The 25502-nt window shown below is 37.8% G+C and overlaps 1 protein-coding gene across 3 annotated transcripts in view; it reads left to right on the forward strand.

Moving 5' to 3' along the window:
• Window positions 1-6762: 6762 nt before the first annotated feature.
• negr1 (neuronal growth regulator 1) overlaps window positions 6763-25502 on the forward strand; it is a 228015-nt gene continuing 209275 nt past the window's right edge. For all 3 annotated transcript variants that reach the window (XM_061239970.1, XM_061239971.1, XM_061239972.1), the window contains exon 1: window positions 6763-7099. In XM_061239970.1, the coding sequence (XP_061095954.1) occupies window positions 6924-7099 (176 nt within the window). In that variant the 5' untranslated portion in view covers window positions 6763-6923. The remainder of the gene's footprint in view (window positions 7100-25502) is intronic.

A 25502-nucleotide genomic window follows, 5' to 3' on the forward strand; every position in this document is an offset into this window, starting at 1 on the left:
AACTTTGATGGACAACATTGTAGAGCCAAACAGGGGGTTCAATTGAAAAATTAATCCTCGTAGCTTTCCGTAGATGCTCGTTCCGCAAGCAGGGTTCTAAACCAACCGGAGCTGGAGAATATAGGCAGTCCAGCTGCAAAGAGTATCCCATTTTGCCTCTGTCAAGAAAGGAGTTAACAGAGTGAGCGATGTCCTAGCAGTATATATTGCGTGTATAGTTCTATTGTGCATATATACGTAGTTACGCTAGTTGTATATAGTTTAATACTTGGCACAGTTTCATTTTCAACTTTTGCTTATGATTATATCAATGTGATGCTTTCTGTGATGTGTGATATTGTTTTTGGTTGGTTTCTCACACCAAGACCTTGGAGTGACAGAAATATGAATAAAAACCCTTGGAACAAACTATGTGTTGGCTGTGTGTTATAAAATACAAGACATTGACTTATGTTTTTTTCTTTTGTTTTTCTTTTTTTATTGCAGTTCACACACATAATACAATAAAACAAATGTGTTATGGTTTGTTCATGTAGGTGAGCCTGTTCTTAATGAAATTAACAATGGCTTGATGGTCAAGGTAAAGGCAGACTAAAGTTATGAGTTAAAAACTAAGAGTTGGGGGGGCGGGGATCAGCCAAAATATGCGTAGGACTCTGGCGGTTAAAACGATTTTGACTGCCAATGAAATTTTGACTGATTTTGTTAATTAAGTTGACAACTTGCCAAGATTGCTGTTCAAGCTTAGGTCATGTGTGAGGTTTGTTGAGGTTTGTTTTTCCTTTTTTTGTTGCCTTTCCTGGTTTGTTTTGCTTTGTGTGCTGCTGCATTTGTTTCTGTCTCCCCTACAGGTGTAGATAATTAAGTCTGGGTCCTGTTGTGGAGATTCTTGTCGGAAGATGCGCTGGAGAGTGGGTAAAAACTGAAAGTCTAATACCTATTAATAGCTCACTCTCCAGCATTGCATTTGAAAATATGCCATTCAAATTTATGCCATTTGATGAATACTTTTATTCAAAGCATCTTACAATACCATGAGCTCATACATTTTTCAGAATGGCTGGCACCAGTGGGAATTGAATGGGAATAGTGTTAGTGCCGTGTGTTACTAGTTGAGCTACAGGACTACAATATAGGCCCTTACTCTGTTTCAGCACATATAAACTATGAAACCAAGCCTTGGTATAATCGGTGCACTTAAAGAGAAATCTCCATAACTGAACCATCAGTAAGCACAACTACACATAGGCTAACGCATGCTATATCTGTTATCTCAGTTTGCATAGCCACAAATGTTGCCTTCAATATTCATCAGGCAGTTTGTTTCCATAAACAGTGAACATACAGTCAAGCAGCTCATTTTGACTTGTCTCTGATGTGTCCCTTAGTATGTTAAAGAAGTGATCAGCTAACTGGCGAATATAAAAAAAGAAAACTGGTCAAGAAAGTCTAGAAACATGTTGCTTGCTAGATCATCTGCTGTACATGCTACTTCTGATTACAGTACCATGAAAAATGATTTGCCCCCTTCCTAATTTCTTCTATTATTGCATAATTATCATGCTGAATGGTTTTAGATCTTTAGACAAAATGTAATATTTGACAAATGGAAAAGTAAACACATTTAGCATATCAAATGTCAAATGCTCTGCATTTATATAGCACCTTTATCAAAAGCACTGTACAATTAATGCTTCTCATATACCCATTCACACACAACAATGGCGATTGGCTGCCATGCAAGGCACCAACCAGCCTTGGGAGCAATTGCAGGTTAGGTGTCTTGCTCAGAGACACTACATACCCAGGGCGGGATCGAACCAACAACCCTGTGTACCAGACAACTGCTCTTACCTCCTTGCCTTGTTGAATCTAAACCTCATTCATATTAACACCATCAGAGTGGAGGAGTCACGATAAAGTTTCTTCAAGCACACTCTGTCACGATCAAAGCAAATTCCAGAAGAGAATAGAATGTAGTTGAATAAATATTTGGCATCAGCCCACAGTCAATGGAATATCTCCAATATTTTCAATCTCTATATCTTGGCCAGATCTCTCGGCTCTGCAACCTTGGAACAACTGGTTTTTTTTTTTGCATTAGTGTGTATACTCACTGATGTAGGGATGTTGTTAGCTGGGTCTGGCTAACAACATCCCTACCCTAACAGGCACGGACATTCTCCTACATTCTTCTACATTGCAAGTTGGTTTGACCATGAGCATCTACTAAACAAAAGTTTTGTAATGTATATTTTAAAATCTGATGTCAGTATTATTTTTCTTCTGAAGAATGAAAAGGAGTTACATATGCTAATAGGCAATGCCTCGAATGCTTCTGTCTAAAGCCCATGCTGTAATTTATAGGTTGGAAGAGACTGGCTGATAGATAGATTGAAAATAAATATAGCAATCTGAATGACCTGCAATATATAGACCAACATTATAATGCATTCTATGAGAGTCTTATGTACATCCACAGATTCAATGATTTTTTGTCGGAAACAAAATGCTGGTCCTATGCTGCTGTTGTTCTCACTTTTATAAACTTAAATGGATGCCAAGATATAGTGATATATTTATTTCATGTAAATATTCCTCAATAGGCAACATGTGTGTGAGCAAATAGAAGGTTGCTCAGGGCTGAGTAGGAAAATTCAAGAAGCTTGAGGGGATGGTAAAACACATTTTTACATTATGGTGAGAAAGTATGGCAAATAAAAATGATTACGGTTTTGTCAGTGATTTCAGTTTTTTATGGAAGACTACACACCCCCTCAATCGCCTTCTCTGAAAAAATACATGTTTTTACTCTAGAAAATACAAGCATATTTATTCAGACTACTGGAAAACACACCCTGAAGACAAAAGGTTCTTGAGAACAACAAAAAGCCATCTGCACAGTGAAGGTATCTCTTAATCCATTCCCTCTTGCAATGTTTGAAATTATATTTGACCAGTTACCAGACGTCAGTTTTTCTACACCAAGATGTTCCACACACTTTGTGTTTATTCAAGTAAGAAACTATAAAAGGAAACTCTTTGATTGGACCAGCATATTCAGTTAATATAAAGCCATTAGTTTGTCTCTGTAACTACAGTTTCAACATCATGAAAATAAACAGAGCGATTAGCTGCAAAGCAAAAGACAATGGTCTGGCCTTTAGTATACAATTTAACTCACCTGCAAGCTGTAAAAATAGCAGTATATGACTATGTAATGATGCTATATGCTTGTAACTTAATGGTGGCTCCTGATATAAAATTAAGTGAATTCAGTGATGTACACTCAGTAAGCACTTTATTGGGTATTTATTAGACTTATTTTTTAGTTTTATTATAGTCTTCTGCTGCTGTAGACTATCCACTTAGAGGTTTGATGCATTGTGTGTTCAGAGATGCTCTTATACATACCACTGTTTTAATGTGTGGTTGTTTGTGTTACTGTCACCTTCATGTCAGCTCTGACCAGTCTGCCCATTCTTCTTGGTCGTCTCTGATTAACTAGGCATTTCTGCCCACAGAACTTCTGTTCACTGGACGGTTTTTGTTTTTCATTCAACAATCATTCCACGGTCAAAGTTACTAAGATGAAAAAAATTCCCCATTCTGATGGTGGTTGATGTGAGCATTAACTGAAGCTCCTGACCCGTATCGGCATGATTTTATGCATTGCACTGCTGCCACATGATTGGCTGATTAGATAAACACACGAATAAGTAGGTGTCCAGGTGTTCCTAATAAAGTAGTTTTTTTTCAATGTTTGTAATGATTATGTAAACATTGACTTTCATCTCATTGAATATTATTCTACACACCTACAAAAGTAAGGAACTGCTAAAGAGTCATAATAATTATAGCTTTGCTATGCATGGGAATGTGGTGTTGGTCCTGTAATTTAAAGAGCTTATGAAGTCTAGCCTACTGCTTATTTCCCAGTATGAATGACATTTTTAAGGAATCAAAATATAATTTAAGCCTTAAACAATATATCTATAAGGACCTGTCCCCATGCCTACAAAGAAAGCACAGAAATTAAGCCTGCATGTAACGCCTTGTAGAAATGTTCTATTTCTGTATTTATTTATTTATACAATAGCAGGTGGGCTTAGTGATCACTTGTTGATATGTATCTTTTCCTAACTTTATACACTGTCATGTTACATAGTAATTCACAAATTACAATTAACGTACATGTGTCAGCACTTCATATCTAATAAACATGTTTTTCAATGTATTTGCTCTGCAGTTACTGTATAAACCAATCTTTAGATGATAGATTGACAAATATAATGTTTTGAAGGTGCAATTATAGAGGCAATCAGAAAAATATTACGAATAGCTTACTAACATGCAATTCTGTGCCTCTGAAGTAACCTGCATCTTGTAATGACTTCAAAAGCCTTTCAGGTTTGGTTGTTCATGATTTTCCAGTGATGTAGATAAAACATCTTCTACTATCAAGGCCCACAGTGAACCAGGAGTGTCTTCTTTGGAGCACTCAGTTGTCAGTAATCAGTATACACTCAGAACTGACATTTTCAAAAATGTGCTGCTATTTTACAGTCTCTGAAGACCTTCCTCTTTCCCCCTTTCTTTCTCACTTTGGTTTTAGATTTGTATCTTTACTTTTTACTGTATTATTCAATCATAATGCTCTTGCAAGTTTGCATCAGTAGAAATGTGAGTGTGTGTATATGTGTGTGTGTGTTGTTTTGTTATTTGTGCAGTGGAGCTTCCTGGCCCATAACAAAAACTAAAAGGCCCAAATAAATATAACATTGGTGTACATTGGTACAAAAATCATTGAGGAGACTTTTGATGTCTATTATAAAATTTGCATTATTGGTGTAATTACATTACTTTACTCATCACAATGTCATTTCATACCATTTATTATTCATCATCTAATGAGAAAAAGTATGTCATCACCAGGGTTACCACTGTGCCGACTCATGTGCCTAGTATGTTTATGTAATACAATGGGCCCCAAGGAAAACCTGTGACCTCATGCTGCACAAAGTTGCAGAGTACACACTTTAGTAAAGCTCTGTTGTGTTTTTTTGTTATATGTTCGGGGAATGGCACTGGGCTGATAAGTGGTACAAATGCAGGTACATTTATGGAATATTATAAAGCTGTGAAGGTGATTCTTCTGCCAGCTTTAAATAGCGTTTTAAACACAGTAGATGAGACTTGGAGTTATGCTGCAAAATCAGGACATGATGGGTGGGATGGGAGGACAGGGGGCGCCACAGTTTTGAACACCCCTACAGTGGGACATACCATTTCTTATCCATTGAGATTGCCGGAGCGAGCTTGGCTCACTCATTACATTACCACATTAATTGTTAAGAGAGAATGCAGCATGAGGTATATTATACATTCCTGTAAAATCCCAGGATTTAACTGTATACTGTTACACATACATTTGAGCAACATTTTTAAAAAATGCTGCGGAGATCTCTGTAGAATTGTCCTCTTCCACATTTAAGTGGATTTAAATACCATTTCTAGCATAGCAGTATCTATGCAGTCAGTACACATTTTGCTTTATACTGTAGATGTGAAAGCACATCACACTCATTATGTTACTGTAAGCTGTGTATTTCCTGGTTTCAGAATATGCCACTTACACTAACACTTTGACAAGCAGTGTAAGAGCAGATTTTGTAGTTCAGAAACATTCACAAGCATGCGCAATGTCTGAGACTCATGAATGAAGGACCAGTCTCTTGCTCATGTGTTCAGCCCACATATGTCACATGTCAATGAGATCCACTGTATTGGCAATGCCATACCTATGCCAATACCTAACTAGACACATCTTTTAACCCTTGAGTAGTCTTAACATTCCGTATACTCCCCTTGTCATAAGGGTAAAAAATTACCCGCCTTCACTAACCCCTAAAATAAAGCAGGTTAATTGAATTTTAAACCTCAAATCTATTTTGCATGAAGCAACAACCAGTCACTCATCATAAACTTTGTTATGAAATTTCAAGTTCAAAAAATCTCATTTAGAGGATTTTATCTGCTGTTAAACATAGCGGCGGGTCATTTTTGACCCTTAAGACAACACACAGGTTAAATGTGGTCACATATAGTACTACTAATTTTCAGTTGTTAAACATCTTTTCTAAGCAGGTAAGTTGGCATGTTACGTTCAATACAGCTAATCAATAGCCACCAAAATTCGACAAATTTGAATTGAGAAGTAGCTAGTTATGTATTTTTAAAACAGGGATCTGAGCTACTGTCACTTTCTAACTTTTTTCTGAGAGCTAAAATTGTGTATAAACAGTTGTTTTCCAAATAGACTAACATATACCAAGTACAGTTTACTATTCATTTAAGTACATTAAGTCACCCATGTTTTCATTAGAATGAATTCGTTTCAACTCTGTTTTATTTGGAATAAATAAGGTTGAATAATTTGTTTTGGTTTTGAAAATATCATTTTATGAGCATGTATGTGCTTTCACCAATCTGGCACAAATAGAGTTAATATTTGTCATTTTTCAGCCATGATGCCTGGTCCATAGGATAGGGTTAGGATCACTCTTTAATCGATTTTTTTAATTGCTCTTGTGTTGTATTGTTGTATCAATGCCTACCAGCTTCAACTGCTCCAACACCAGCTACTGGGAACAGGTTGCCTGGGAAACGGCCGCATGGCAACAGGATCAGAGCCTGGGGGTTGTCTGCTGCTCGGTCTGCTCTCATTTTACATCACATTTCCTCACTAGATGGTGTGCAAGCCACTGGAGAGTAGAGTTCTTCATACAGTGCTGCTCTGACAAAACAAACCTGGAAAACTCTCTGGAACGCCATTTATTGAGGTTTTCAGGGAGGCAAGAGCTGGAATAAGAGCTTCGCTGAAGGTGTTTGTTGTCGAAAGCGAGGGAAATATTGTAGCTGTGATGGACACAATGATTGCGGTGCAGGATGCGTCTGTCTCCGGTCAGTGGTTTACCGCTATAATTCTCAGTCTCTTCTGCTTTCTGCCGTCCTGTTTGCCTGCTGGACAAACTGTGGACTACCCCTGGCTGGGGATGGAAAATGTGGTCAGCAGACAAGGGGACACCGCTCTGCTCAGGTAGGAAAAACAAACCAAACTACAGCTAACTAGTTAACGTTAACGTCGTCTTCAGTCTCACGCGAAAAAAGTAGCCGATACATCACATACGTACATATACCTATAAAAAAATGCAGTTTGAAGTGCTGGTCCAATGCTAGCATATGAAAGTGATGATATGTGATAACGGTATTCTATTATATGTAACATATTTTGTTACATCTTTTGAACAGCTTCCCCGCTCTATGCTAGCTACTCTTAACTGGGTCATCTTATGCACGGTCCAGTCCAACGCTGCATTCTGACAGCCAGCTGAATACTTTTGTACTTTAGCTTTCTCAATCCTACTGTATCTCGGTTTAAAAGCTGCGTATGTAAGTTGCGCAGTGAATTGAAATTGCCATTATATCGCTTTAGGTTTCTGCATTTTCTCAAATTAGCAGATATACACATCGTTTATTGAAGTAGTTCAGCTATTCCAGTGGCGGGTTTGTTTTCTTCTGATGCCACACTCGTCATCGATATGGAAATTTTTTGAGAGGGTAAAATGTCCAAACAGGCCTATAGTTCAGTTACACATTTCCTTCTGCAACGTAGATTAGGTACTGTCCTCCAAGCGGGGAAAATATTTTTAAATGATAAATAAAGTTGTCTCCTAAGAAGTTGACGTTGCCTATTTCAATTTGTTCAGGCCAGCGGGACTAAAGAAACGTGACGTGGTGAAGAAACTAGCTATTCCTCTTTGCACCTTCCATACTTTTCAGTGAGATTTCTGTGTTTAAATATTGATTTAAAGCTGCAGAGGATCAACATTGCAGGCATAAACGGCAGGTCATTCTCCTTAATTTTGGCAGTGGCATGACCAGAATGCAGACTCTTCAAATAGAGTGCCAGAACTTGTACTTTTTTATTTGCACTTTCTTTTCAATTAGAAAAGGTGATTTTTAAGGACTGGTTTGATCATATTTTTATGTATTTTATTGCACTGTTATGTCATCCCCAAAATGTTTAGGACATTAGGAACAGCAATTGTATGTAGGTATGATTTAATGAGGTAGCCAACTGTACATTACCTTAATTCTTTCTTTATTTTTTTTTAACACATATTCAGCTGTCCTTAGACAAGGTGGTTCTACAGTAATTGGTAGAGGGGGGAAATGGTCAGTACTGGGATCGATCAGTTGTATATAAAGCTACCATGCAGTGTGGTAAAGGGAGGAGGCTTTAAAAAAAAACCTGAATTTCCTCGGATTCTCATTTTCATCCTGCTGGTTGCAGTGACGAGTTCTGTTTTATTGTGTCATTAATAGTTTATGGGGCTCCTCGAAATTACCTTAGCAACAGTGATGAGGAACATACTCTTATTTGCCATATTGCTTGTATGCCTGAAGGCAGTTTTGTCACACAGCCTTATGTTTCATATCATGTCTGAAAAGTTCCTTGGTATGATCCTTGGTTGTGTCTTATTACTGTTTCCGACAGCAGTGGTTCATTGGGATTATGCTTGACCTGAGACCTGCGATATCAAGCATCTGGATCTATAAATAAACTTAGAAAGGGCACCACCCCATGTTATGGTCTCAATTCATTCCTTTAGTACAGGGAATCAAGTAGCCTATAGGGGCAGCATGTACCATTTTAGTGTGTTACTTTAGTAATTGCTAGACCTCCAGATTATTGTATGATTCTGCAGTGGACATTTTTCATTTCTATGCTGTACCCTGTTTTATACTGAACAAAAATATTTTGAGCTGCATTGCATTGGATGACAATCTTTGTTTCTAACTGCTAGGCTGAAGAAGATTAATCTTACACATTTCTATTCATTTTATTTGATTTTATTTCTTAAAGAAAAAAAAAATCCATCACAATGAAGCCAACTCTTTAGTATCTGCCTTGTGCAGGGCACATAGTTGTCAAAATGTTGATTTCACTGGAGTGTATTGCAATTTTATAAATAAAGATTGATGAATGGAGTGCAGCATTTGCCATGAAATTAATGCCATTTCTCATTTTCCCTGGCATTTTCCTTTGGCAGTGCTGGTGAGGTTAAAGTCAATTTAAAGCCTTGAAAAGATGATTTGCAGACTATAGCCAACATATGTGCCACCTTGGTCGTGGTTTTCAACCTTTGTTTTTCAAATCCGTCATTGTTTTGAAATAAAAAATGCTAAAAAAAAGAGATGACAAGTACCAATACAGTGTAGTTTCCACAGTGATGATGAAACACAAACCTCAAATTTTGATGACTCCAGAAGCATGCAATTATCAACACCTGCCATGTAGATTACGAAGATCCTGATATGAAAAGTCACCCTGCCCTGTGCTAATTTTTTTTCACCCCTTTCTCCAAGTCTGTAATGTGCCATTGCTGTGGATTTGTTATCTCCAATCCAGAAGATTTATGCTCTACAACAGGTCAGAATCAATTAGACGGCTAATGGAAAACAAACGGAATTGTTAACATGTGCATCATCTTCATTTTAATCTTGTTTAATGATCTTAAGGCTTTCTCTTTTTTAATGGGGTCATTGTATTGCTAAAAACAAATTGCTTTCAATTTGAACGAGTGATGTTTACATACAGTATGAACAGCATGTTCAATGATAATTCTGGTTCATGACCTGTTTGGTATATAGGCTACAGAGGGTGATTGAACAATTAATAACGCTATAGCGGTAATAATAGATATATAACCCAGGACATCCCAGGCTTAAGAACATATTGGGTGTTTCGTTTTGGAATTTCATCCTTTTTCATACATAGCCAATTTTAGGAGACCAAACTTAATTGGACAGTTGGCTTCTTAGCTGTTTTTGATTTGTCACGTATATCAATCGCTTCCTGAGTGCCGGTTTAAGAATATGGTCATTTACGTAATTAGTCACAATTGTGAAGAGTGTAGACAAAAAAATTAAGGACAAAAGTCCCAAAACACCTAAATAATGAAGGATGAGTGAGCGAGAAAGCCTTTTTGACAATACGCTTTGATGTTGCAAGCAAGATGCCATCCTCCTTGCATTTTTCCATGCCTAACTTAGCTAGTATAGCCCAAGTTTGTTCAACTTGAACAGGACATTGCAACATAATGCATTGTAATGGATTTTCTTGGCCCTCAGCTATGCATTCTGCTATGCACAGCTCTGCTCTTTGAAGGTGTAATGCCTGTAGGTGAAAGTAGAATAAGCAATGTAGACAGCGTCTGACTAAATAATGGCACCCAGCTCCCATTATGATAGCTGTTAATCATCGTCGATGTCTTACACTATCGCTATATTGCCCAGCGCTAATGCACTTTGACTTGACTTGGGCCACAGGGAACAAGTCTCTTTCATATATTGCCTGTTAAGCTCATGGCCATACAGATATGGGAAATTGTATTTAGACCGTCCTGGGGTTTTAAAAGGCTTACAATTGCTGAATTGTTGTATCTGTTGCGAAACTTGCATTGCTCTAAGCCCACGCTACTGAACTCCACATCCTGCGGGCCACAGTGTAGGGATGGTATTTGCTCCTACCATGCGCTACAACATCTGATTCCGCTAATCAGCTTATTATCTGAACCAAGCAGGTAAAATAATTAGTGAAATCAGGTGGTGTAGCCCATGGTAGGAGCAAGTACCTGCAGACACTGCGGCCCGCAGGACGTGGAGTTGAGTAGCGCTGCTCTATGCCATGCAAACATATTTGAATCGGTATTGTTTTGTCTCACTGCAGGCTTTGAAGAAATTGTGCTCTTCCTAAATTAAAATGATTCATAGTTTTCTTAAAAGGTCACAAATTGGAGGTTAGGGAGCTTGTGTTAACAGTACACAGTAGCTAGCTTGCTCTCTGCTCTGTTCATCAGCGGTGTGCTCTGTCAGTGTATTGTGTTGTTCTTGTAGACCGGGGGGATCTGTAAGGCTGAGCCCCATGCTCTGCTGGTTTTCATTATTACTCTGCACTTAATTAATCTATTAGAGTAGTTGACCACGCAGTTAACTCGCTTCACCTGGTTACTTGGGTCTGAATTGGGTGCTGATTTTACAGTGAAATCCAGCAGAGCTGAGGGCTCTCCAGGGCCAGGTTTGCAGACAGTATTCATCTGTCTGGACTGCCCGCTGCATGTGAGAATTTTAGTCACACCCTGGCTGTTTCTTCCCTGATTGGTGACACTACTTAATACACTATGGTTCATTGATCATATTTGGATATCCTAAATTAATATGACTACTAAACCTACTAACAAGCTTTTGCTGTCTGATATAATTTTAGATTAATCAAATCTAGAAATAATACTTGATAATTGATAATTGATCAAACCTGCAAGCTAACTAACAAGTGATTGCTAGTTTGCTATCTACCCAGCTTGCTTGTTTGTTTGTTCTTTCTTTCTTTTTTCCCATAAAAGTAGGTACATCCCAGTTTGTACATTTGTCCAGATTCCTGGATGTTCATTGACCATTATTTTTTTTGTCCGGACAAAACAGGAATGGCTTTAATCCATTGGTTTTGAATTTTTTTTTTGTTTTGTTATTTTTTAAGTCTGTTATAATTTTTAACTGGACGACCATTTCAGCAGCACTCCATCAATCAGGCCTTTATGGTAGAATGGCTAGATGGAAGCCACTCTTGAGTAAAAGGTATATGACAGCCCGTTTGGAGTTAAACAGCATTTAAAGGACTCTGAGAGCATTAGGAAAAAGATTTTCTGGTCTGATGAGACAAAAATGTAACTCTCTGGGCAGAGCTCCAAGCACTATGTCTGGCAAACACCAGGCACTGCTCATTACCTAGCTAATACCATCCCTATGGTGAAGAATGGTGATGGCAGCATCATGCTATGGGGGTGCCTTTCAGTGGCAGGGACAGGGAGACTGATCAGAATTGAGGGAAGGATGAACGCAGCCAAAAACAGAGGTCATTTAAGAAAATCTGCTCCAGAGTGCAAGCAAAGTTGTACCTAGCAAACTATTTTAGGTTCTTGGAATGTTTTCTGAAGGTTCCTAGTTTTGGTTCCTTGAATGTTCAGTCTGTCAAGTTTTCTGGGAGTTCTTATGATGTTTTTGTGTAATGTTTCTTAACATTCTCACATCATTGCAGTAATATACCAAGGACCTTATTATAGGTTATCTGGATGTTTTCTGAATGTTATTTATTCATTCATAGAACATTCTCTGAATGTTATGTATATGAGTTACTTGAATATCAAACCAACATAATATTTCTAACTGTAATCTCAGGAGAGTAGATCCTCCTATGTGGTCTTGTAGAGAGTCACATATGCCAAGTCTTTTCTTTATTTTTTATTTTTTTTTAGCTCACCAATATTTAGTCCTGATTGCATCCTAAACAAAAAGCAAACCCTTCACCCAAGCACCCTAGGGGCCGTTCTGCCATTGTCCTAATATTTTTCAACTCAGACATTTGGTGCTCCTACAACCAAACTATGAGAGGAAGCTACAAACACTGTGTTCTAGCTTTATTAGGAGACAAATGTGTCATATATGTTTCACCACTGTTGTGTAGTTTGTCCGGTTAACAAGAACACCCTGCCCAGTCTCATCTGCAACAAGCATGACAAATTGGACAATAGTGTCTATCTGGGATTAATAAAAATATTATTTCACCACCACAGAAAAAAATATTCCATCATAGGAACTAGATACAGTCAACAATAGTTTGTTGGTTCCAGTACAGTGGTGAAAAATGCTGCTCATTGAATAGCAAAATAAACAGCATTCTTGTGTAATTCTTGTGTAATTATACCTTGTCGTTCTACTATCAATGTCTGATGAAAAATAAATTCTCACCATGCTGACATGGATTTAGAAAGTGAAGTCTAGGACACAGGAGCATGACAAAGATGTGTCTTATTTTTGATACTGTTATCCTGTATTCACATTGGCCATAATAGAAAGCCATTAGCACTTGCTAAGGTAGTTAGCTCTTAGTAGGCGTATAGGAGCACTGTCAGTGTACCCTGGGCAGTGTTAGCGTACTGGCTAATAATGGACTGATTTGTTAGAGTTCATACCTCTCACAGTGAAATTGAGTGGCTTTTAAGAGGTTTACGCTAGTAATGGTGTAGTCTAAGCATTCGCTCTGGTTTACCGAGAAGCTATAACATCGGCAACATTTTTCTGATGGTGGATTATTATTATTTTTAAATCCTATTATACATAATGTGGGGTATACTTGTATATATAATATGCAATACCATGAACACTTGATTACTAGCAGGGTAAGGCTTATTTTATGATTTACAGCAATGCACAATTCAGTCATTTGGATAGATTTGGGGACACTAAGGTAAACTGCTTACAGTTTGCTTCATGTATCCTTAGTAGTTCTTCGTATCACCCTGATATTTTGCACTGTTGTGGTTAAGGAGATGATCCAGAACATGTTGTCTTACTTTTTTTATATTTGCAATGCTCACAGTATTTCATCACAAACTAAAGCAGAAGAACTTCAGTTTTGCATTTTTTTTTCATAAGTGGCACTTATACATAAATAACAAAATAAACTGAAGAAGGTAGTATTGTATTGTAAATATGAAAGAGTGTCTTTGTTCATTTAACCCATTTTCCATTGGCCAGATTTGGCATCTGCACAAAGGGGTCGATATGATATTCAAAATTCTAGTTTAGATGATAAATGTTGTAAGTGGTACAACTGTTGACAGCAAAACTGTACATCAGGTCCAAGTGTGGTATTTACAATGTGAATTGTCTCCATAATGTTTGATAGTGTGAAATTTGAAGGAAATATGAAGTGTAACTATCTTGTAGTATCCTCTTGAACTGTATATCATGCATTTTTTCTAGAAGAGTTGATAGTTGTTATGACTTTCCACTTCATCAGTAAACATACTCTAGTGCAGAAAAGATGACATCAGTGCTGGCACGGGTGGTTGTTCCCCACAATGGCATCCAAACTGCTTGACAGCCAGAATAATGCCCGACTGTAGCTGTATCATATAAATACCAGCTGTTCCATGCAATTGCCTCACATTCACTTTGCATCTGCAATAATTCTAATGCAGTCTCAGTTCCACTATTATGGTATCTTCATTTAAAATGAGAGCGATGGAATTTGATACTTTGGCAAGGGCCTTTGGAGGTTTCCGCATGGCCAGTCTATGGGTAAGTGTATTAAACTGACACGTTTGCCACTATCATCAGCCCTGGAGGTCAAATATAGCTCAAAACCACATAATATTTCTCACGGTAATCTCAGGAGAGTAGATCCTCGACTTGGTGGTCTTGTAGAAAATCACATAACTCTTTTTTTCTTTCTTTCGTTTTTTTAGCTCACCAATATTTAGTCCTGATTGTACTGGTCATATATTTTTAGTATTGTTTAGCTTTCTGTAGGAAAAATGCCTTGGACCCCAGCATTCACCTGAAGTGTTTCAAATGATTGCATCTTTGTGCTATTTCAGCCAAAACCCAACAAGACACACCCACAGTAGAAGTTCTTTTTGATGTCTAAATTCTCTGACTTCCAAATTATATTACATTTATGTATTATGTCTATCTTCACTGCCTCTTATTTGTCAAGATGAAAACCATTTCTTTTTTAGCATGTTTTTTTCTCAATGCTGTACTCAGGAGAAGAAACCCATACATATTATGCATGTATACTATACTCCTTATATGCGGTATGTATATTGCTGGTTAAACAGACAGATGGGATTGTAACCGGATTTTTATTATTAGGGGAACATTTAAATTTAAGTAATTGACTCATTAACTGTATTAAGTTTGCTTTGTATTGTACCCGTTGCATTGGGAAAAGCCTGGCTTACAATCATAAATCACTGGCTTGAACCTAATAACTATGTTGTCTTGTTTTCTATTTTGCTCTAGTCTGACATTTCTTTTGGTTTAACTTTCATTCAAATTGTACAAACCTATATTTTCTTGACTTGATACTGATATCTGAAGGAAATATGGGTTTATTTATTTGGGAATCTGGTAGGATTTTATCTTCCATTTTCGGTAGCTGAGCGTGGCTCTCAGGGTACAGTATGTCCTGTGACCTGCCCTTGTGTGACACCTGGGAACTATCAGGATCCAGACATTGCTAGGAGGGAACCTGCTTTCTTTTAGCCAAAAGTCACACCTCATTCTGTCACTACTGATTAATTGGTGCAGTCCTCCTGCATGCTGTTGCCACTGGAGGATTAATGAGATTAGTATCTCTGTCAAAACATTGTACCCGTATTTAGAGATCTATTCTCCATATTGCATACCTTTGGACAGATTACAGAAAAGAGTATAGATATGTTGACTTGGCTTATGATGAATTTCATCCAATTTGTATTACCCTAAATTAGTCTGGGCTTCCAGGAAATCCACAAAGGAATAGACGGGGGCTGGAATTTGAAAAAGATAGTTTACTTTCTTAAAGCTTTGACAATATGAAATAAATGTGAATATCTGTACAGTTTAAACAGATTTTTTGGCATGAATACACTCACATTGCAACTGTAGCTGCTCTGCTGAAGAACACAGTACAGAGAAAGCCGAATGAACCCAATGTGGTTACAGTGCATGAAGTTGAGGTAGCAGCACTGCGTGTGAGTGTAGAAGGAACATCTGGGACCAGGGATGCATATACAGACCTAGAGTCCCAGAAGGGAAATATATCTTCACATACTGTGAATTGTGGCATTCTTCCAAATGAAACAAGCACATTGCGCAATTATTTACTCTCAGTTCAGTGTTATCCCATCAGATGTTTAAATTGACAATCAGATTATTTTATCAGCTTTCCAAATACATTTAACATAATGGTGTAGACAGTCATGAATATGCACTGCATATGTGCAGTTACTATGAAACAATACTGTTGACACTGTAGCAAAAATGACACTTACAAGGAAAATAAATCATCATGCAAGAATTACTTGTGATGTTGTAATAATCCTCATTCTCGTTTTTCTAACCCTTACCACTGTAATTTCATAGATACACATGAGAAACAACTCCCCTACTCCCTATATTTTTTTTCATTAAAATGATATGCATACAATACTGTGCAAAAGTCTTGTAAAATAATGTAAAATGATGCTTTCAAAAATAATGAAATACATAGTTTCTAAATCTAAAACAAAAATACTATTAAGTTCAGTGAGCTAAATTGAAGCAATATTTGTTGACCACACTTTAAAAGTCCACAAATTCCACAGGTACACTGTCCTGCAGTTTCATAAGAAAATCAGTTCTTCCAGGTATTTTGGAAACACTTCTGCCACCTTTGGCTGTTATGATCGCTTCTGGCTCTCCAGGTAATCCCAGACAGCCCTCCATAATGTTTGGGACCATATGTCTTGATTTGCCTCTGATTTGCCACAATTTTAGATTTCGAATCACACAATCAACATTCTCAGATTTTATTAAAGGGTATTTTTATAATTTCATTTATTTAATTGCAACTGTTCTCAAAAATGTACAGTGAGGTCTGTAATTATTTTTCCAATGGTACAAGTGTTGGCTCTGTACTCCTGCACATTGGATTTGAAATGAAATAATGAATATGAGGTTAAAGTGCTCACTGTCAGCTTTTATTTGTGTATTTACATCCATATTGGGTGATCCGTGTTGGAATTTCATCCCTTTTTGTACATAGACGTATACAAGTATCTAGTCTTTATTCTACACTTTTGGAGTCTGTTATTGCAGTTTGTCAACATGAGGATCAGAGCCATTGTGCCAATGACAATCAAGGAAGCCATTATGAGGCAGAGAAATAAGAGAAGAATTCTGTCGGTGACATAGCCCATACAATCGGCTTACTGTTTGTTATAAAATGTACTAGCGAGTACATTTTGATGGGTGCCATATTAACTGGGCTTGCTCTAACTCTGAACCTCTACAAACCTGCCAGGTTTGGTGAGTTTTTGTCAATTACTGTTGATATTGTAGCTCTTGGTGTCCAAAACTGTCAGTTTTATTCCTGTGAGTTACTGCTTACGGAAGGAATTGTTGACCATTCAGTAGCAAGTGACATACAGTAACATAACTCTGAAGTGAGACCCAATTCATTATTCTAAAAAATATGCATTGCTAAAATGTAATGCTATACAATAAGTATGTGAATTTGAAGTAATATGAAGCTTTGTGTGTATTATGCATTGGTATGTCCATGGTACATTCAATGAAACTGCACAAGAAAACAGGATTATCCACAAATATTTCACATGGAACAGTCTACCATTTTGATCCTTCTAACAATTAACATTTCAGCAAGAGCCTATTACTGATGTTACATTATCCCGAAATATCCTCCTTCATGGTTCTGTCCTAACAGGCAGTTAATGGTAAAAACAAAAATGTTTAAATTACAATGGACTAATCTGAAAAGTAGAAGCCTTAGTGGATTAGCAGAACCAATCTCAGTTGCATTTACTGCAATGCAGTTACAGTACTTAACTAAATATGCAAACCCTAGTCAATCCCAATAATGGCTGCACGTAAAACAGTTAGATTTAATTAATTCTCCATTAATGGACTTCCATTCCAAAGTCAGACAATAATAACAAACTCTCTACTACTAATGCTTAAATGCTGGCACAGAGAAATGATGAAATGGAACAATGCAATCCAAACTCATACTGGTGATCAAAATACTTTGTTATACAAAGTCCTAATGTTGTGTATTATATGTATTTGTCAGTAGCTGCAACTATAATCAAATATTAAACAAAAATAAAATATTTCCATACCTGCAGCCCTCCCAATTTAGCATTACTTACATGTGACTGCATGCAGGCAAGCTGAGAGAAATAAGGAAAGCCACTTCAGTGTATATATATATATAATATATTTTTTTTTTCCCCCATTTTGATTTTGGTCTATACACACATGGAGATACAGTGCTCCTGCTTAATTGCATGTGTAAAGGATCCCAGGCCGGTTACTGTTATCATGCTATATTGAGTCGGATCAATAGACCTGTAAATAGACTCCTTGAGTAAAAGTCTCTGTATATTTTGAAGCAGAAGAGTCTGCATTATCAGCAGCACCAGTGGCCATGTAAAGATCAAGACCAGGAAGATCATTACACAGACGGCAGAGAGGTGTGGAATGTGAATGAGACCCAAACAGCCCTTGTGATTTTGGTGGAAGATAATGTACATTAGGAATTGGAATGAAGACATAAATATACACATTTTGTTGGTTAATGTATGCATCCAAGGAGTTAGGACATTAATGATACCCCATCCGACAATTTAGCTTGCCAGTTTTAGTAAACACACACACCATCGTCGGTTTTTATGTACTGTAAGTGTATGTCACACAGTAAAATAGCTTTGGATCTGTTATTCTTATTGAAATAGACATGCTACTCAATGGTAATGTTTTTTTTTTCAACTCATGAATATTGTGAGGTGGGAATTCACACCTTAGCTTCACTTCAGAATATGACACTTCAAAATGGAACACATGGCTTTTCTCACCACCTTTTTTACAGGGTTTTCCTCGGGAAAGGAGTTTATCTTGGTGGTGGCTCACTCTTGCTGATTGTGTGTATGTGCCTGATGTTGCTACTGCATTTCTTATTTCCATTTAAATGTTAACATTCTGCTATAATTTTGACACATTGGCTACCGCACCGGAATTATATTTAAACCCCAATTGCCATATAATAATGGGAGAAGAATATAGTGAGCACACTTTGTGATTAGTTTAGTAAAATGAATAATATTCAGTGATGACAAGAAAACTTTACTTGGATGCCCAGTATAAGATGATCATGTTAACAGGTGTACATTATAAAACAAATACCCTTGATAGAACTTAGCATCTGGTCAGCCGTGGTTTTGACTGGAGGGGAATTTTAATTCATTTTGGTGGAAATTCTTGCTCTTGGCTTCAAAGCTATTTTCACTTGGTTATACCTTTCTGGAAAATCACCTTAAAACACCAGTATGGAATTGCAGATTGCAGCTTTTCAACTTTTACAGCTAAATTCCCATTACTAAGTCCCCCTGCATTCCATGAATGATGTAATCAGTACAGTGAATATCAACAGTGTCATTTTACACTGTCCTCATATTTTTTGACATAATGTGAGTCTGCATGGGAAAATGACAGGAAATCACAACTACCATATTTCAGGTCAGTTGACAATGCTCCCCTGAATTAGACTACTGTTAAATGTCATGCTGTGAGATTTGTAGTAGTACCTACTGATCAACCTACTGACCGGGGGCAACAGCACTATGGTAAATGGTTGGCATTAATATAACGCCTTTATTCAAAACGCTGCACAACTGATGCTTCTCATACACCCATTCTTACATAAACTCACGCACCAACGGCGATTGGCTGCCGTGCAAGGCACGAAACCAGCTCATCAGGAGGTTAGGTGTCTTGCTCAGGGACACTTTGACACACCCAGGACGGGATCGAACCGGTAACCCTCCGACTGCCAGACGACTGCTCTTACCGCCTGAGCCAATTTCGCCCACTACCTACTGATCGGTTGTGACATTGTGCAATGTCAAATCAGTCAGTGACATCACAATGATTTGGGTTTTTTTCTTCACAGCTATTCCAATGCTTCTGCTATCAACTGCTGTTGTTTTCCTTGGTCTACCTGTTTGACGTCTGTTGCTCAGTACACCAGCAGTTTCTTTCTTTTTCAGGACATTCCAAGTTGTTGTACAAGCTATCCCCAATGCTTGTGAAATAGCTCTGATCGATTTCCCCTCTTTTCTAAGCTGGAAAATGGCTTGCTTTTCTACCAAAGACAGCTCTTTGGTCTTTGGTGTATATTTTCCAACACAAATGCAGTCTTCACAGGCAAAACCCAAGGCTAAAATCAAGAGTCGACATTTAGAACTATTTATTGTTTAATCAATCAATCTAACAGGACACATCTGGGCAACAAGAAACATCTGTGAGTCACATGTTCCAATACTTTTGCTCACCTAAAAATTTGGTGGTATGATACAAAAGGTGATATGTTCTGTGATACAAGGTGAAACAAAAGTTGTTAAGAAATCTATTTAAAAATACCTGGAACGATGAAATTCGGATCTGTCATCTCGTATTTTCACCTCAAACTCAATTTTCTTCAGTGTATAGCAAAAAAGTTATTGACCTTGCTGTTCCAATACTTTTGGAGGGGACTGTATTATTAAATGCAAAAAACGATATTTGGTGCCAGGTTTCATATGTAGCCCTCATATGCAGCGATGCATAATTAGAGTATTAGTCATAGAGAAAGGGAGTCAATCATCAGGATATCTCTTGCATCATTACTCATGAGCTGCTCATGTTAATCTAGTGGAAACTGTATAATGTATGCAGTGGTCAACTGGTAGAATGCTGAATGGCAAAACTGCTGGCTGAAGGATGCAAGACACTTCAGAAATCAGAAACACTTGTTATTTTGCAGTCTAAATTGGGTAAAAATGAATAAATATATATGTATGTAATTTTTGTATTTACCTTGCCATTTTCAAAATTAAATATTTTTTTCCACTGGAAAAATGTATTTCATATTTACTCAAAAGTTGCAAGTCTATGAGCGAATGGCAACTTTGCCACCCATAGAGCAATAATGAATAATGACCTTTGGTAGGTAATAGTAAAGCCAGCATCTTGACGATTAACTGCTTCTTAGCTGAAAATGTACAGTCAGTGAGCACTTTATTAGGTAGACCTGTACACCAGCTTGTTAATGCAAATATTTAATCAGCCAATGATGTGCATAAAAGCATACAGAAATGGTCAAGAGATTGAGCTCTTTTCAGACCAAATGTCAGAATGTGGAAGAATGGTGCGAAAAAAAAAGCAAACACAAACATCTGATGGGCAGAAGTTCTCTGGGCAAAAATGCATTGTTAATGAGAGAGGTCAGAGGAGAAGGGCCAGACTGGTCAAAGCTGACAGGAAGGTGACAGTAATGCAAATAACCACACATTACAACAGTGGTATGCAGAAGAGCAGAAGTGGATAGGCTACAGCAGCAGAAGACCAACAAGGAAAAATACCTAATACCTAATAATGTGCTCAATGAGTTTATATCTTTTTCAATAATTGGAGTTGAAAGCATAATTTCTATGTTATAAACAGACCTGCCTTGGCTTTAGTGCCTTTCAAAAGAAATTATTTATTATTTCACCAAAATGCTTAGATGTACTGTTCTCTGGAATATTGACGTGCTCCAAAGCCCCTAAGACTGAGGGACTGTCTGGGAAGTTTTCTGTTGTTTTTCTGATGTCTTCACCACAAATCTGTAATTAAAGCAGAACAAAGTAGAAAAGGGGCATTTGCATTGAGTGACAGGATTCTGGAATCAATGCAACAGGAAAGAGGGAAATGGGGTGTGGGGGTGGCCCTCAACACCACAGCTAAACTTGACTTTTTAATATTTGTCGTTCTTTTCCCTTAAGGGCTGACACAGCTCCTGAGTCTCTCTCATGAAATATGTGATAGCCTTGTGTTTGCTCTTATCAAGAAAATCTCTTAACTAAAGGCTTACAAGACTTAAAAACTGATTTTTAAAGTGCTTTACTCTTGCTTCTGAGATAAAGATTCCTGGTTCATATCAGTGTGAGCCAGAATGAGTTCTGTTATCTTCTTCCCCATATGGAGCAATTCTTAGGTCAAATGTCTGTCCATAGGAAGAAGAAAAAAACCTCTTTATGGACATTCTGCACCACAGAATTAGATTATTCGCTGTTTGATTTAAACATCCTTTTTTCTATTTTTGGATATTTTATACCAACACTGAATGCAGTGAATGTGAATGTAATTAATATTGTAATAGCCTACACTGCTTACATAGAATACATACTTAATATTGATACACAAACCTGAATTGTACAGTGTTTGTGAATACTCTTTGAGTCTCCAAATACACAAACATTTGCATTTGCTGCAGTTTGATACAGTTTACCTTTCAGTGCCACCATTGGGAAATATCTGTGTCCTTGTACCATATTGGTTTGATTGGCACTCACCTGAAACCCATTAGATGTACCCTGCACCTTCATTATTAATTTGACAAGTTGTTGCAAAATCAAATTAACCAGCAACGATCAATGAGTCACTCTTAGCATAGACCTGAGCATGGACTGAAACAAGTCCTATCTTTATTTATTTTATTTTCTCGCAACAATCACTGTAGTGAGGCTTGTCAGCACTTGTCTTGCATGGCACAATTATCATCAGCATTATTTTATCACATAGGGACAAACAAGCCTTGACAGAGCTTATAATTGGATATTTCCTTGGTAGAGTGTAAATCAACAGGATGTTTACAGCAAGTGCACAACAGGATTATATCTGTGTAGGGTTTGTACTTTATGTCCCCAAATCCTGACCAGAAATACCCACAGGCATTAAAAACATCCCAAACTAAATCATGTACCAACCTCTCTGATCCAGGAGGCTGCCCAAGCTGGCAGTTAGTCTGAAGGCCACAAATTGTAATGGTGCTTTGTACTCACAACATGAGGGTCAATGACAAGATGTGTACCTTGTGTGTCCACATGCATTATTTTCCACAATGAACAAAACAAACACAAAATAATGTCCACTAAAACTTGTGGCTTCCACAATGTATGTTTTTTTTCCAGTTGATTTAGTGTCATATGTGGTCAGTAGTCACAAAAGCTTGTTTTCACATTCCATATACCATAGTTCCATTCCAAACAAAGATATTCGATTTTTCTTAGTTGATAATCTAGCGGTAGCGTATTTGGAGAAAGAAAACTGCCTAGAGACAACCAACAATGTCCTCTCATATGGTAATATTGAGCAACAAACTGAATCAAACCTTTTAGATGCTTTAGATGCTGTTCCACAACGTTCTGTGTGTGCGTCGGACCTCTGGCAAATCTCTTGCTCCCTGCTGTAGCTTGTTGCACATTATCAAAGTGCAATATGAGGCATGTCACACCTGACATGAACTAAATTAACGCAAACACATTTGAATCGAGATTGCCGCAAAAGGTTTCAAATATGTAGCAGTCTGGAAATGGGGCAGTCCCTAAATATCAATATTTGGACATGTGCAAAACAATTTAATTATAGTACCACAAGTAATTTTATGAATTTTACAAGATGTCTCTTATTTTTTAATGATCTTCACTTAAAAAAGTCTGTAGGGAAATGTAATAACCTTGAAAATAAGAGAACATGTTTTGTCTCTTGCATACAGACATTATTTTTGTACATCTCGGTCACTATTGTACTTTATAATTTAATATATTTGTTATTTGATGCTGTTAATTAAACAGCCTCTGCAACCTCTATCCAGGGAACTTCCTGCCATAACATTTAATTTGTATGACACCTGAAAAGCACTTGTTAGTTAACTCTGTTAGCTCTGTTAACTATACCCTGTTGAGAGCTTGGGGTGGGGTGAGGGATATTATGACTCCCACATGGACTTTCAAACTTGAAAACAAGAACAACAGACAAGTGACATACTCTGAGAGTGCTGTGGCTTTAGACCATGCCAGTGCCAGCTGTGACTGGCAGCCCCACAGGGTACTGCATAATTGCCTGTAACACCGTTGGGGACAGAAGGATCTTGGTTGCCAGGATACCCATGACTCATAATGAACCTCAGCCTCCAGCCAGATCAGCAGCAGTCACAGCCCAGAGCAGTGGCAGCATAATCATCACTGGATGGCTGGAAAAAACTTCACCTGGCCTGACGGGTCTTGATTTCTGCAGTAACATGCAAATGGAAGGGTCAGAATTTGGCATTAATGGCATGAATCCATGGATCTATCCTGCCTTGTGTCAATAGTGCAGGCTGCTCATGCTGGGGTGATGGCGTGGAGAATGTGAACTCATATTAGGCCCCTAAATACCAGTTCAGCAAGATCTGAATGCCACAGCATGCCTAAGCATTGTTGCCTTCCCTTTCTCAAATATATACTTCCAGTAGGATAATGTGCCAAGTGACAAAGCACACATCATCTCAAGCTGGTTCCACGGACATGTCAGTGACTTCAGATTACTCCACTGACCTACATAATCCCAAGATTATCAAAATAGATCACCTTTTGGAAGAGGTAGGGCAGGAGGTTTGCAGCATGAATGTTCGGCCAAAAGACCTGCAGGAAATTAGTGATGCTATCAAGTCGGACCAGACTCCCTAAGAAATGTTCTGACCCCTTGTTGAATCCATGCTGTGAAGAATTCAGGCTGTTCTGGTGGAAATAATGGCATCCTACCTGGTACTCGATAGGTACCGAACAAAGTAGATACACCTATCTAGTACACAGCTATTTGGAGAGATACTATACACTGATAATTACATCTTGTGACACATGTTTAGCTTCGCTTAGCACATGAATTGTCTTGTTGTCCCCGTCGTTTTTGCTTTTTACCTCCACAGGTAGTACATTCCATAGTAACTTGTATCATTGGCTTTTAAAAATGTTCTTTTATTTATAATTGGCACCCAACGTGGGGCTGATCATACCCAGTTCCCACCCTCATTTGGAAAAATCCAACCGACTATTCCTAGCTGCATTCGTGCGCGATCTTCACTTCCAGTTCAGAAGAGTGAAGATGTCCATGGTTCTCGGATGAAACACGTGGTGCCACCAGCCTGCTTCTTTTCACACCACAGCCCACAGCTAAGCTCGCACAGAGCTGGGTTGGAGGCAGACATTTCATATGCGGATTTGGCATGCCGTCCATGGGCACCCACTCGAGAGCTCAAACAATGTTGAAACAATGTTTTAAAACAATGGTGATACTGCAAACTGGCATGCTCTGGTTGAGACTTTGTGTCGATAGACAGAGTCAGTGTACTTTGGTAGAAAGTTGTTTTTCGATGAAACCGTGCATAACTAGATCTGGCTGTTTGTGAGACTCCATGGCATTATATTTGGAAAGATATGTTGCTGTTTTTTTAATATGGATTCAATGCCTCAAATGTTTGCCCATTGAGGTCCCTTGTATCAGGCTGAGCTGCAGTGGATGTTAAAAATGCGTCAAATCTCAGCAAAACTATCTGGATGGATATAGATAGCATTCTGGGTAGGTGCAAACATAGCTTTATTTTATTTATGAACTGCCTTTTGAATAGTATCGAGAATATGGGCTGGATACATTCAACCTTTTATTTTTCATTTTGACTTGTAAATAACTGGTGGTGTTACATATCAACAAGGCTGTAGGTCAGAAACACGTGGGTATCAATATTATGCATTCAGATACACTAAAAAAAACAGGAAATATTTGTGTGATCTTTATGAACATACATTTTTTTACGTTTATGCGATAATAGACATCTGTATTTGCAGATATTTAGACATATATCTAATGCCTGCGGCCACTCATGATTTCATTTTAATCAAGGCCAGGACACTTACTTATAATTGCATGCGATGCAGAATCCTTCAAGAAATGACTACATCAGTCAGTGAATTAAATCAATCCTATTTTGAGGATCG

Source organism: Conger conger, chromosome 4 (genome assembly GCF_963514075.1).
Source record: "Conger conger chromosome 4, fConCon1.1, whole genome shotgun sequence".
NCBI classification, from domain to species: Eukaryota; Metazoa; Chordata; class Actinopteri; order Anguilliformes; family Congridae; genus Conger; species Conger conger.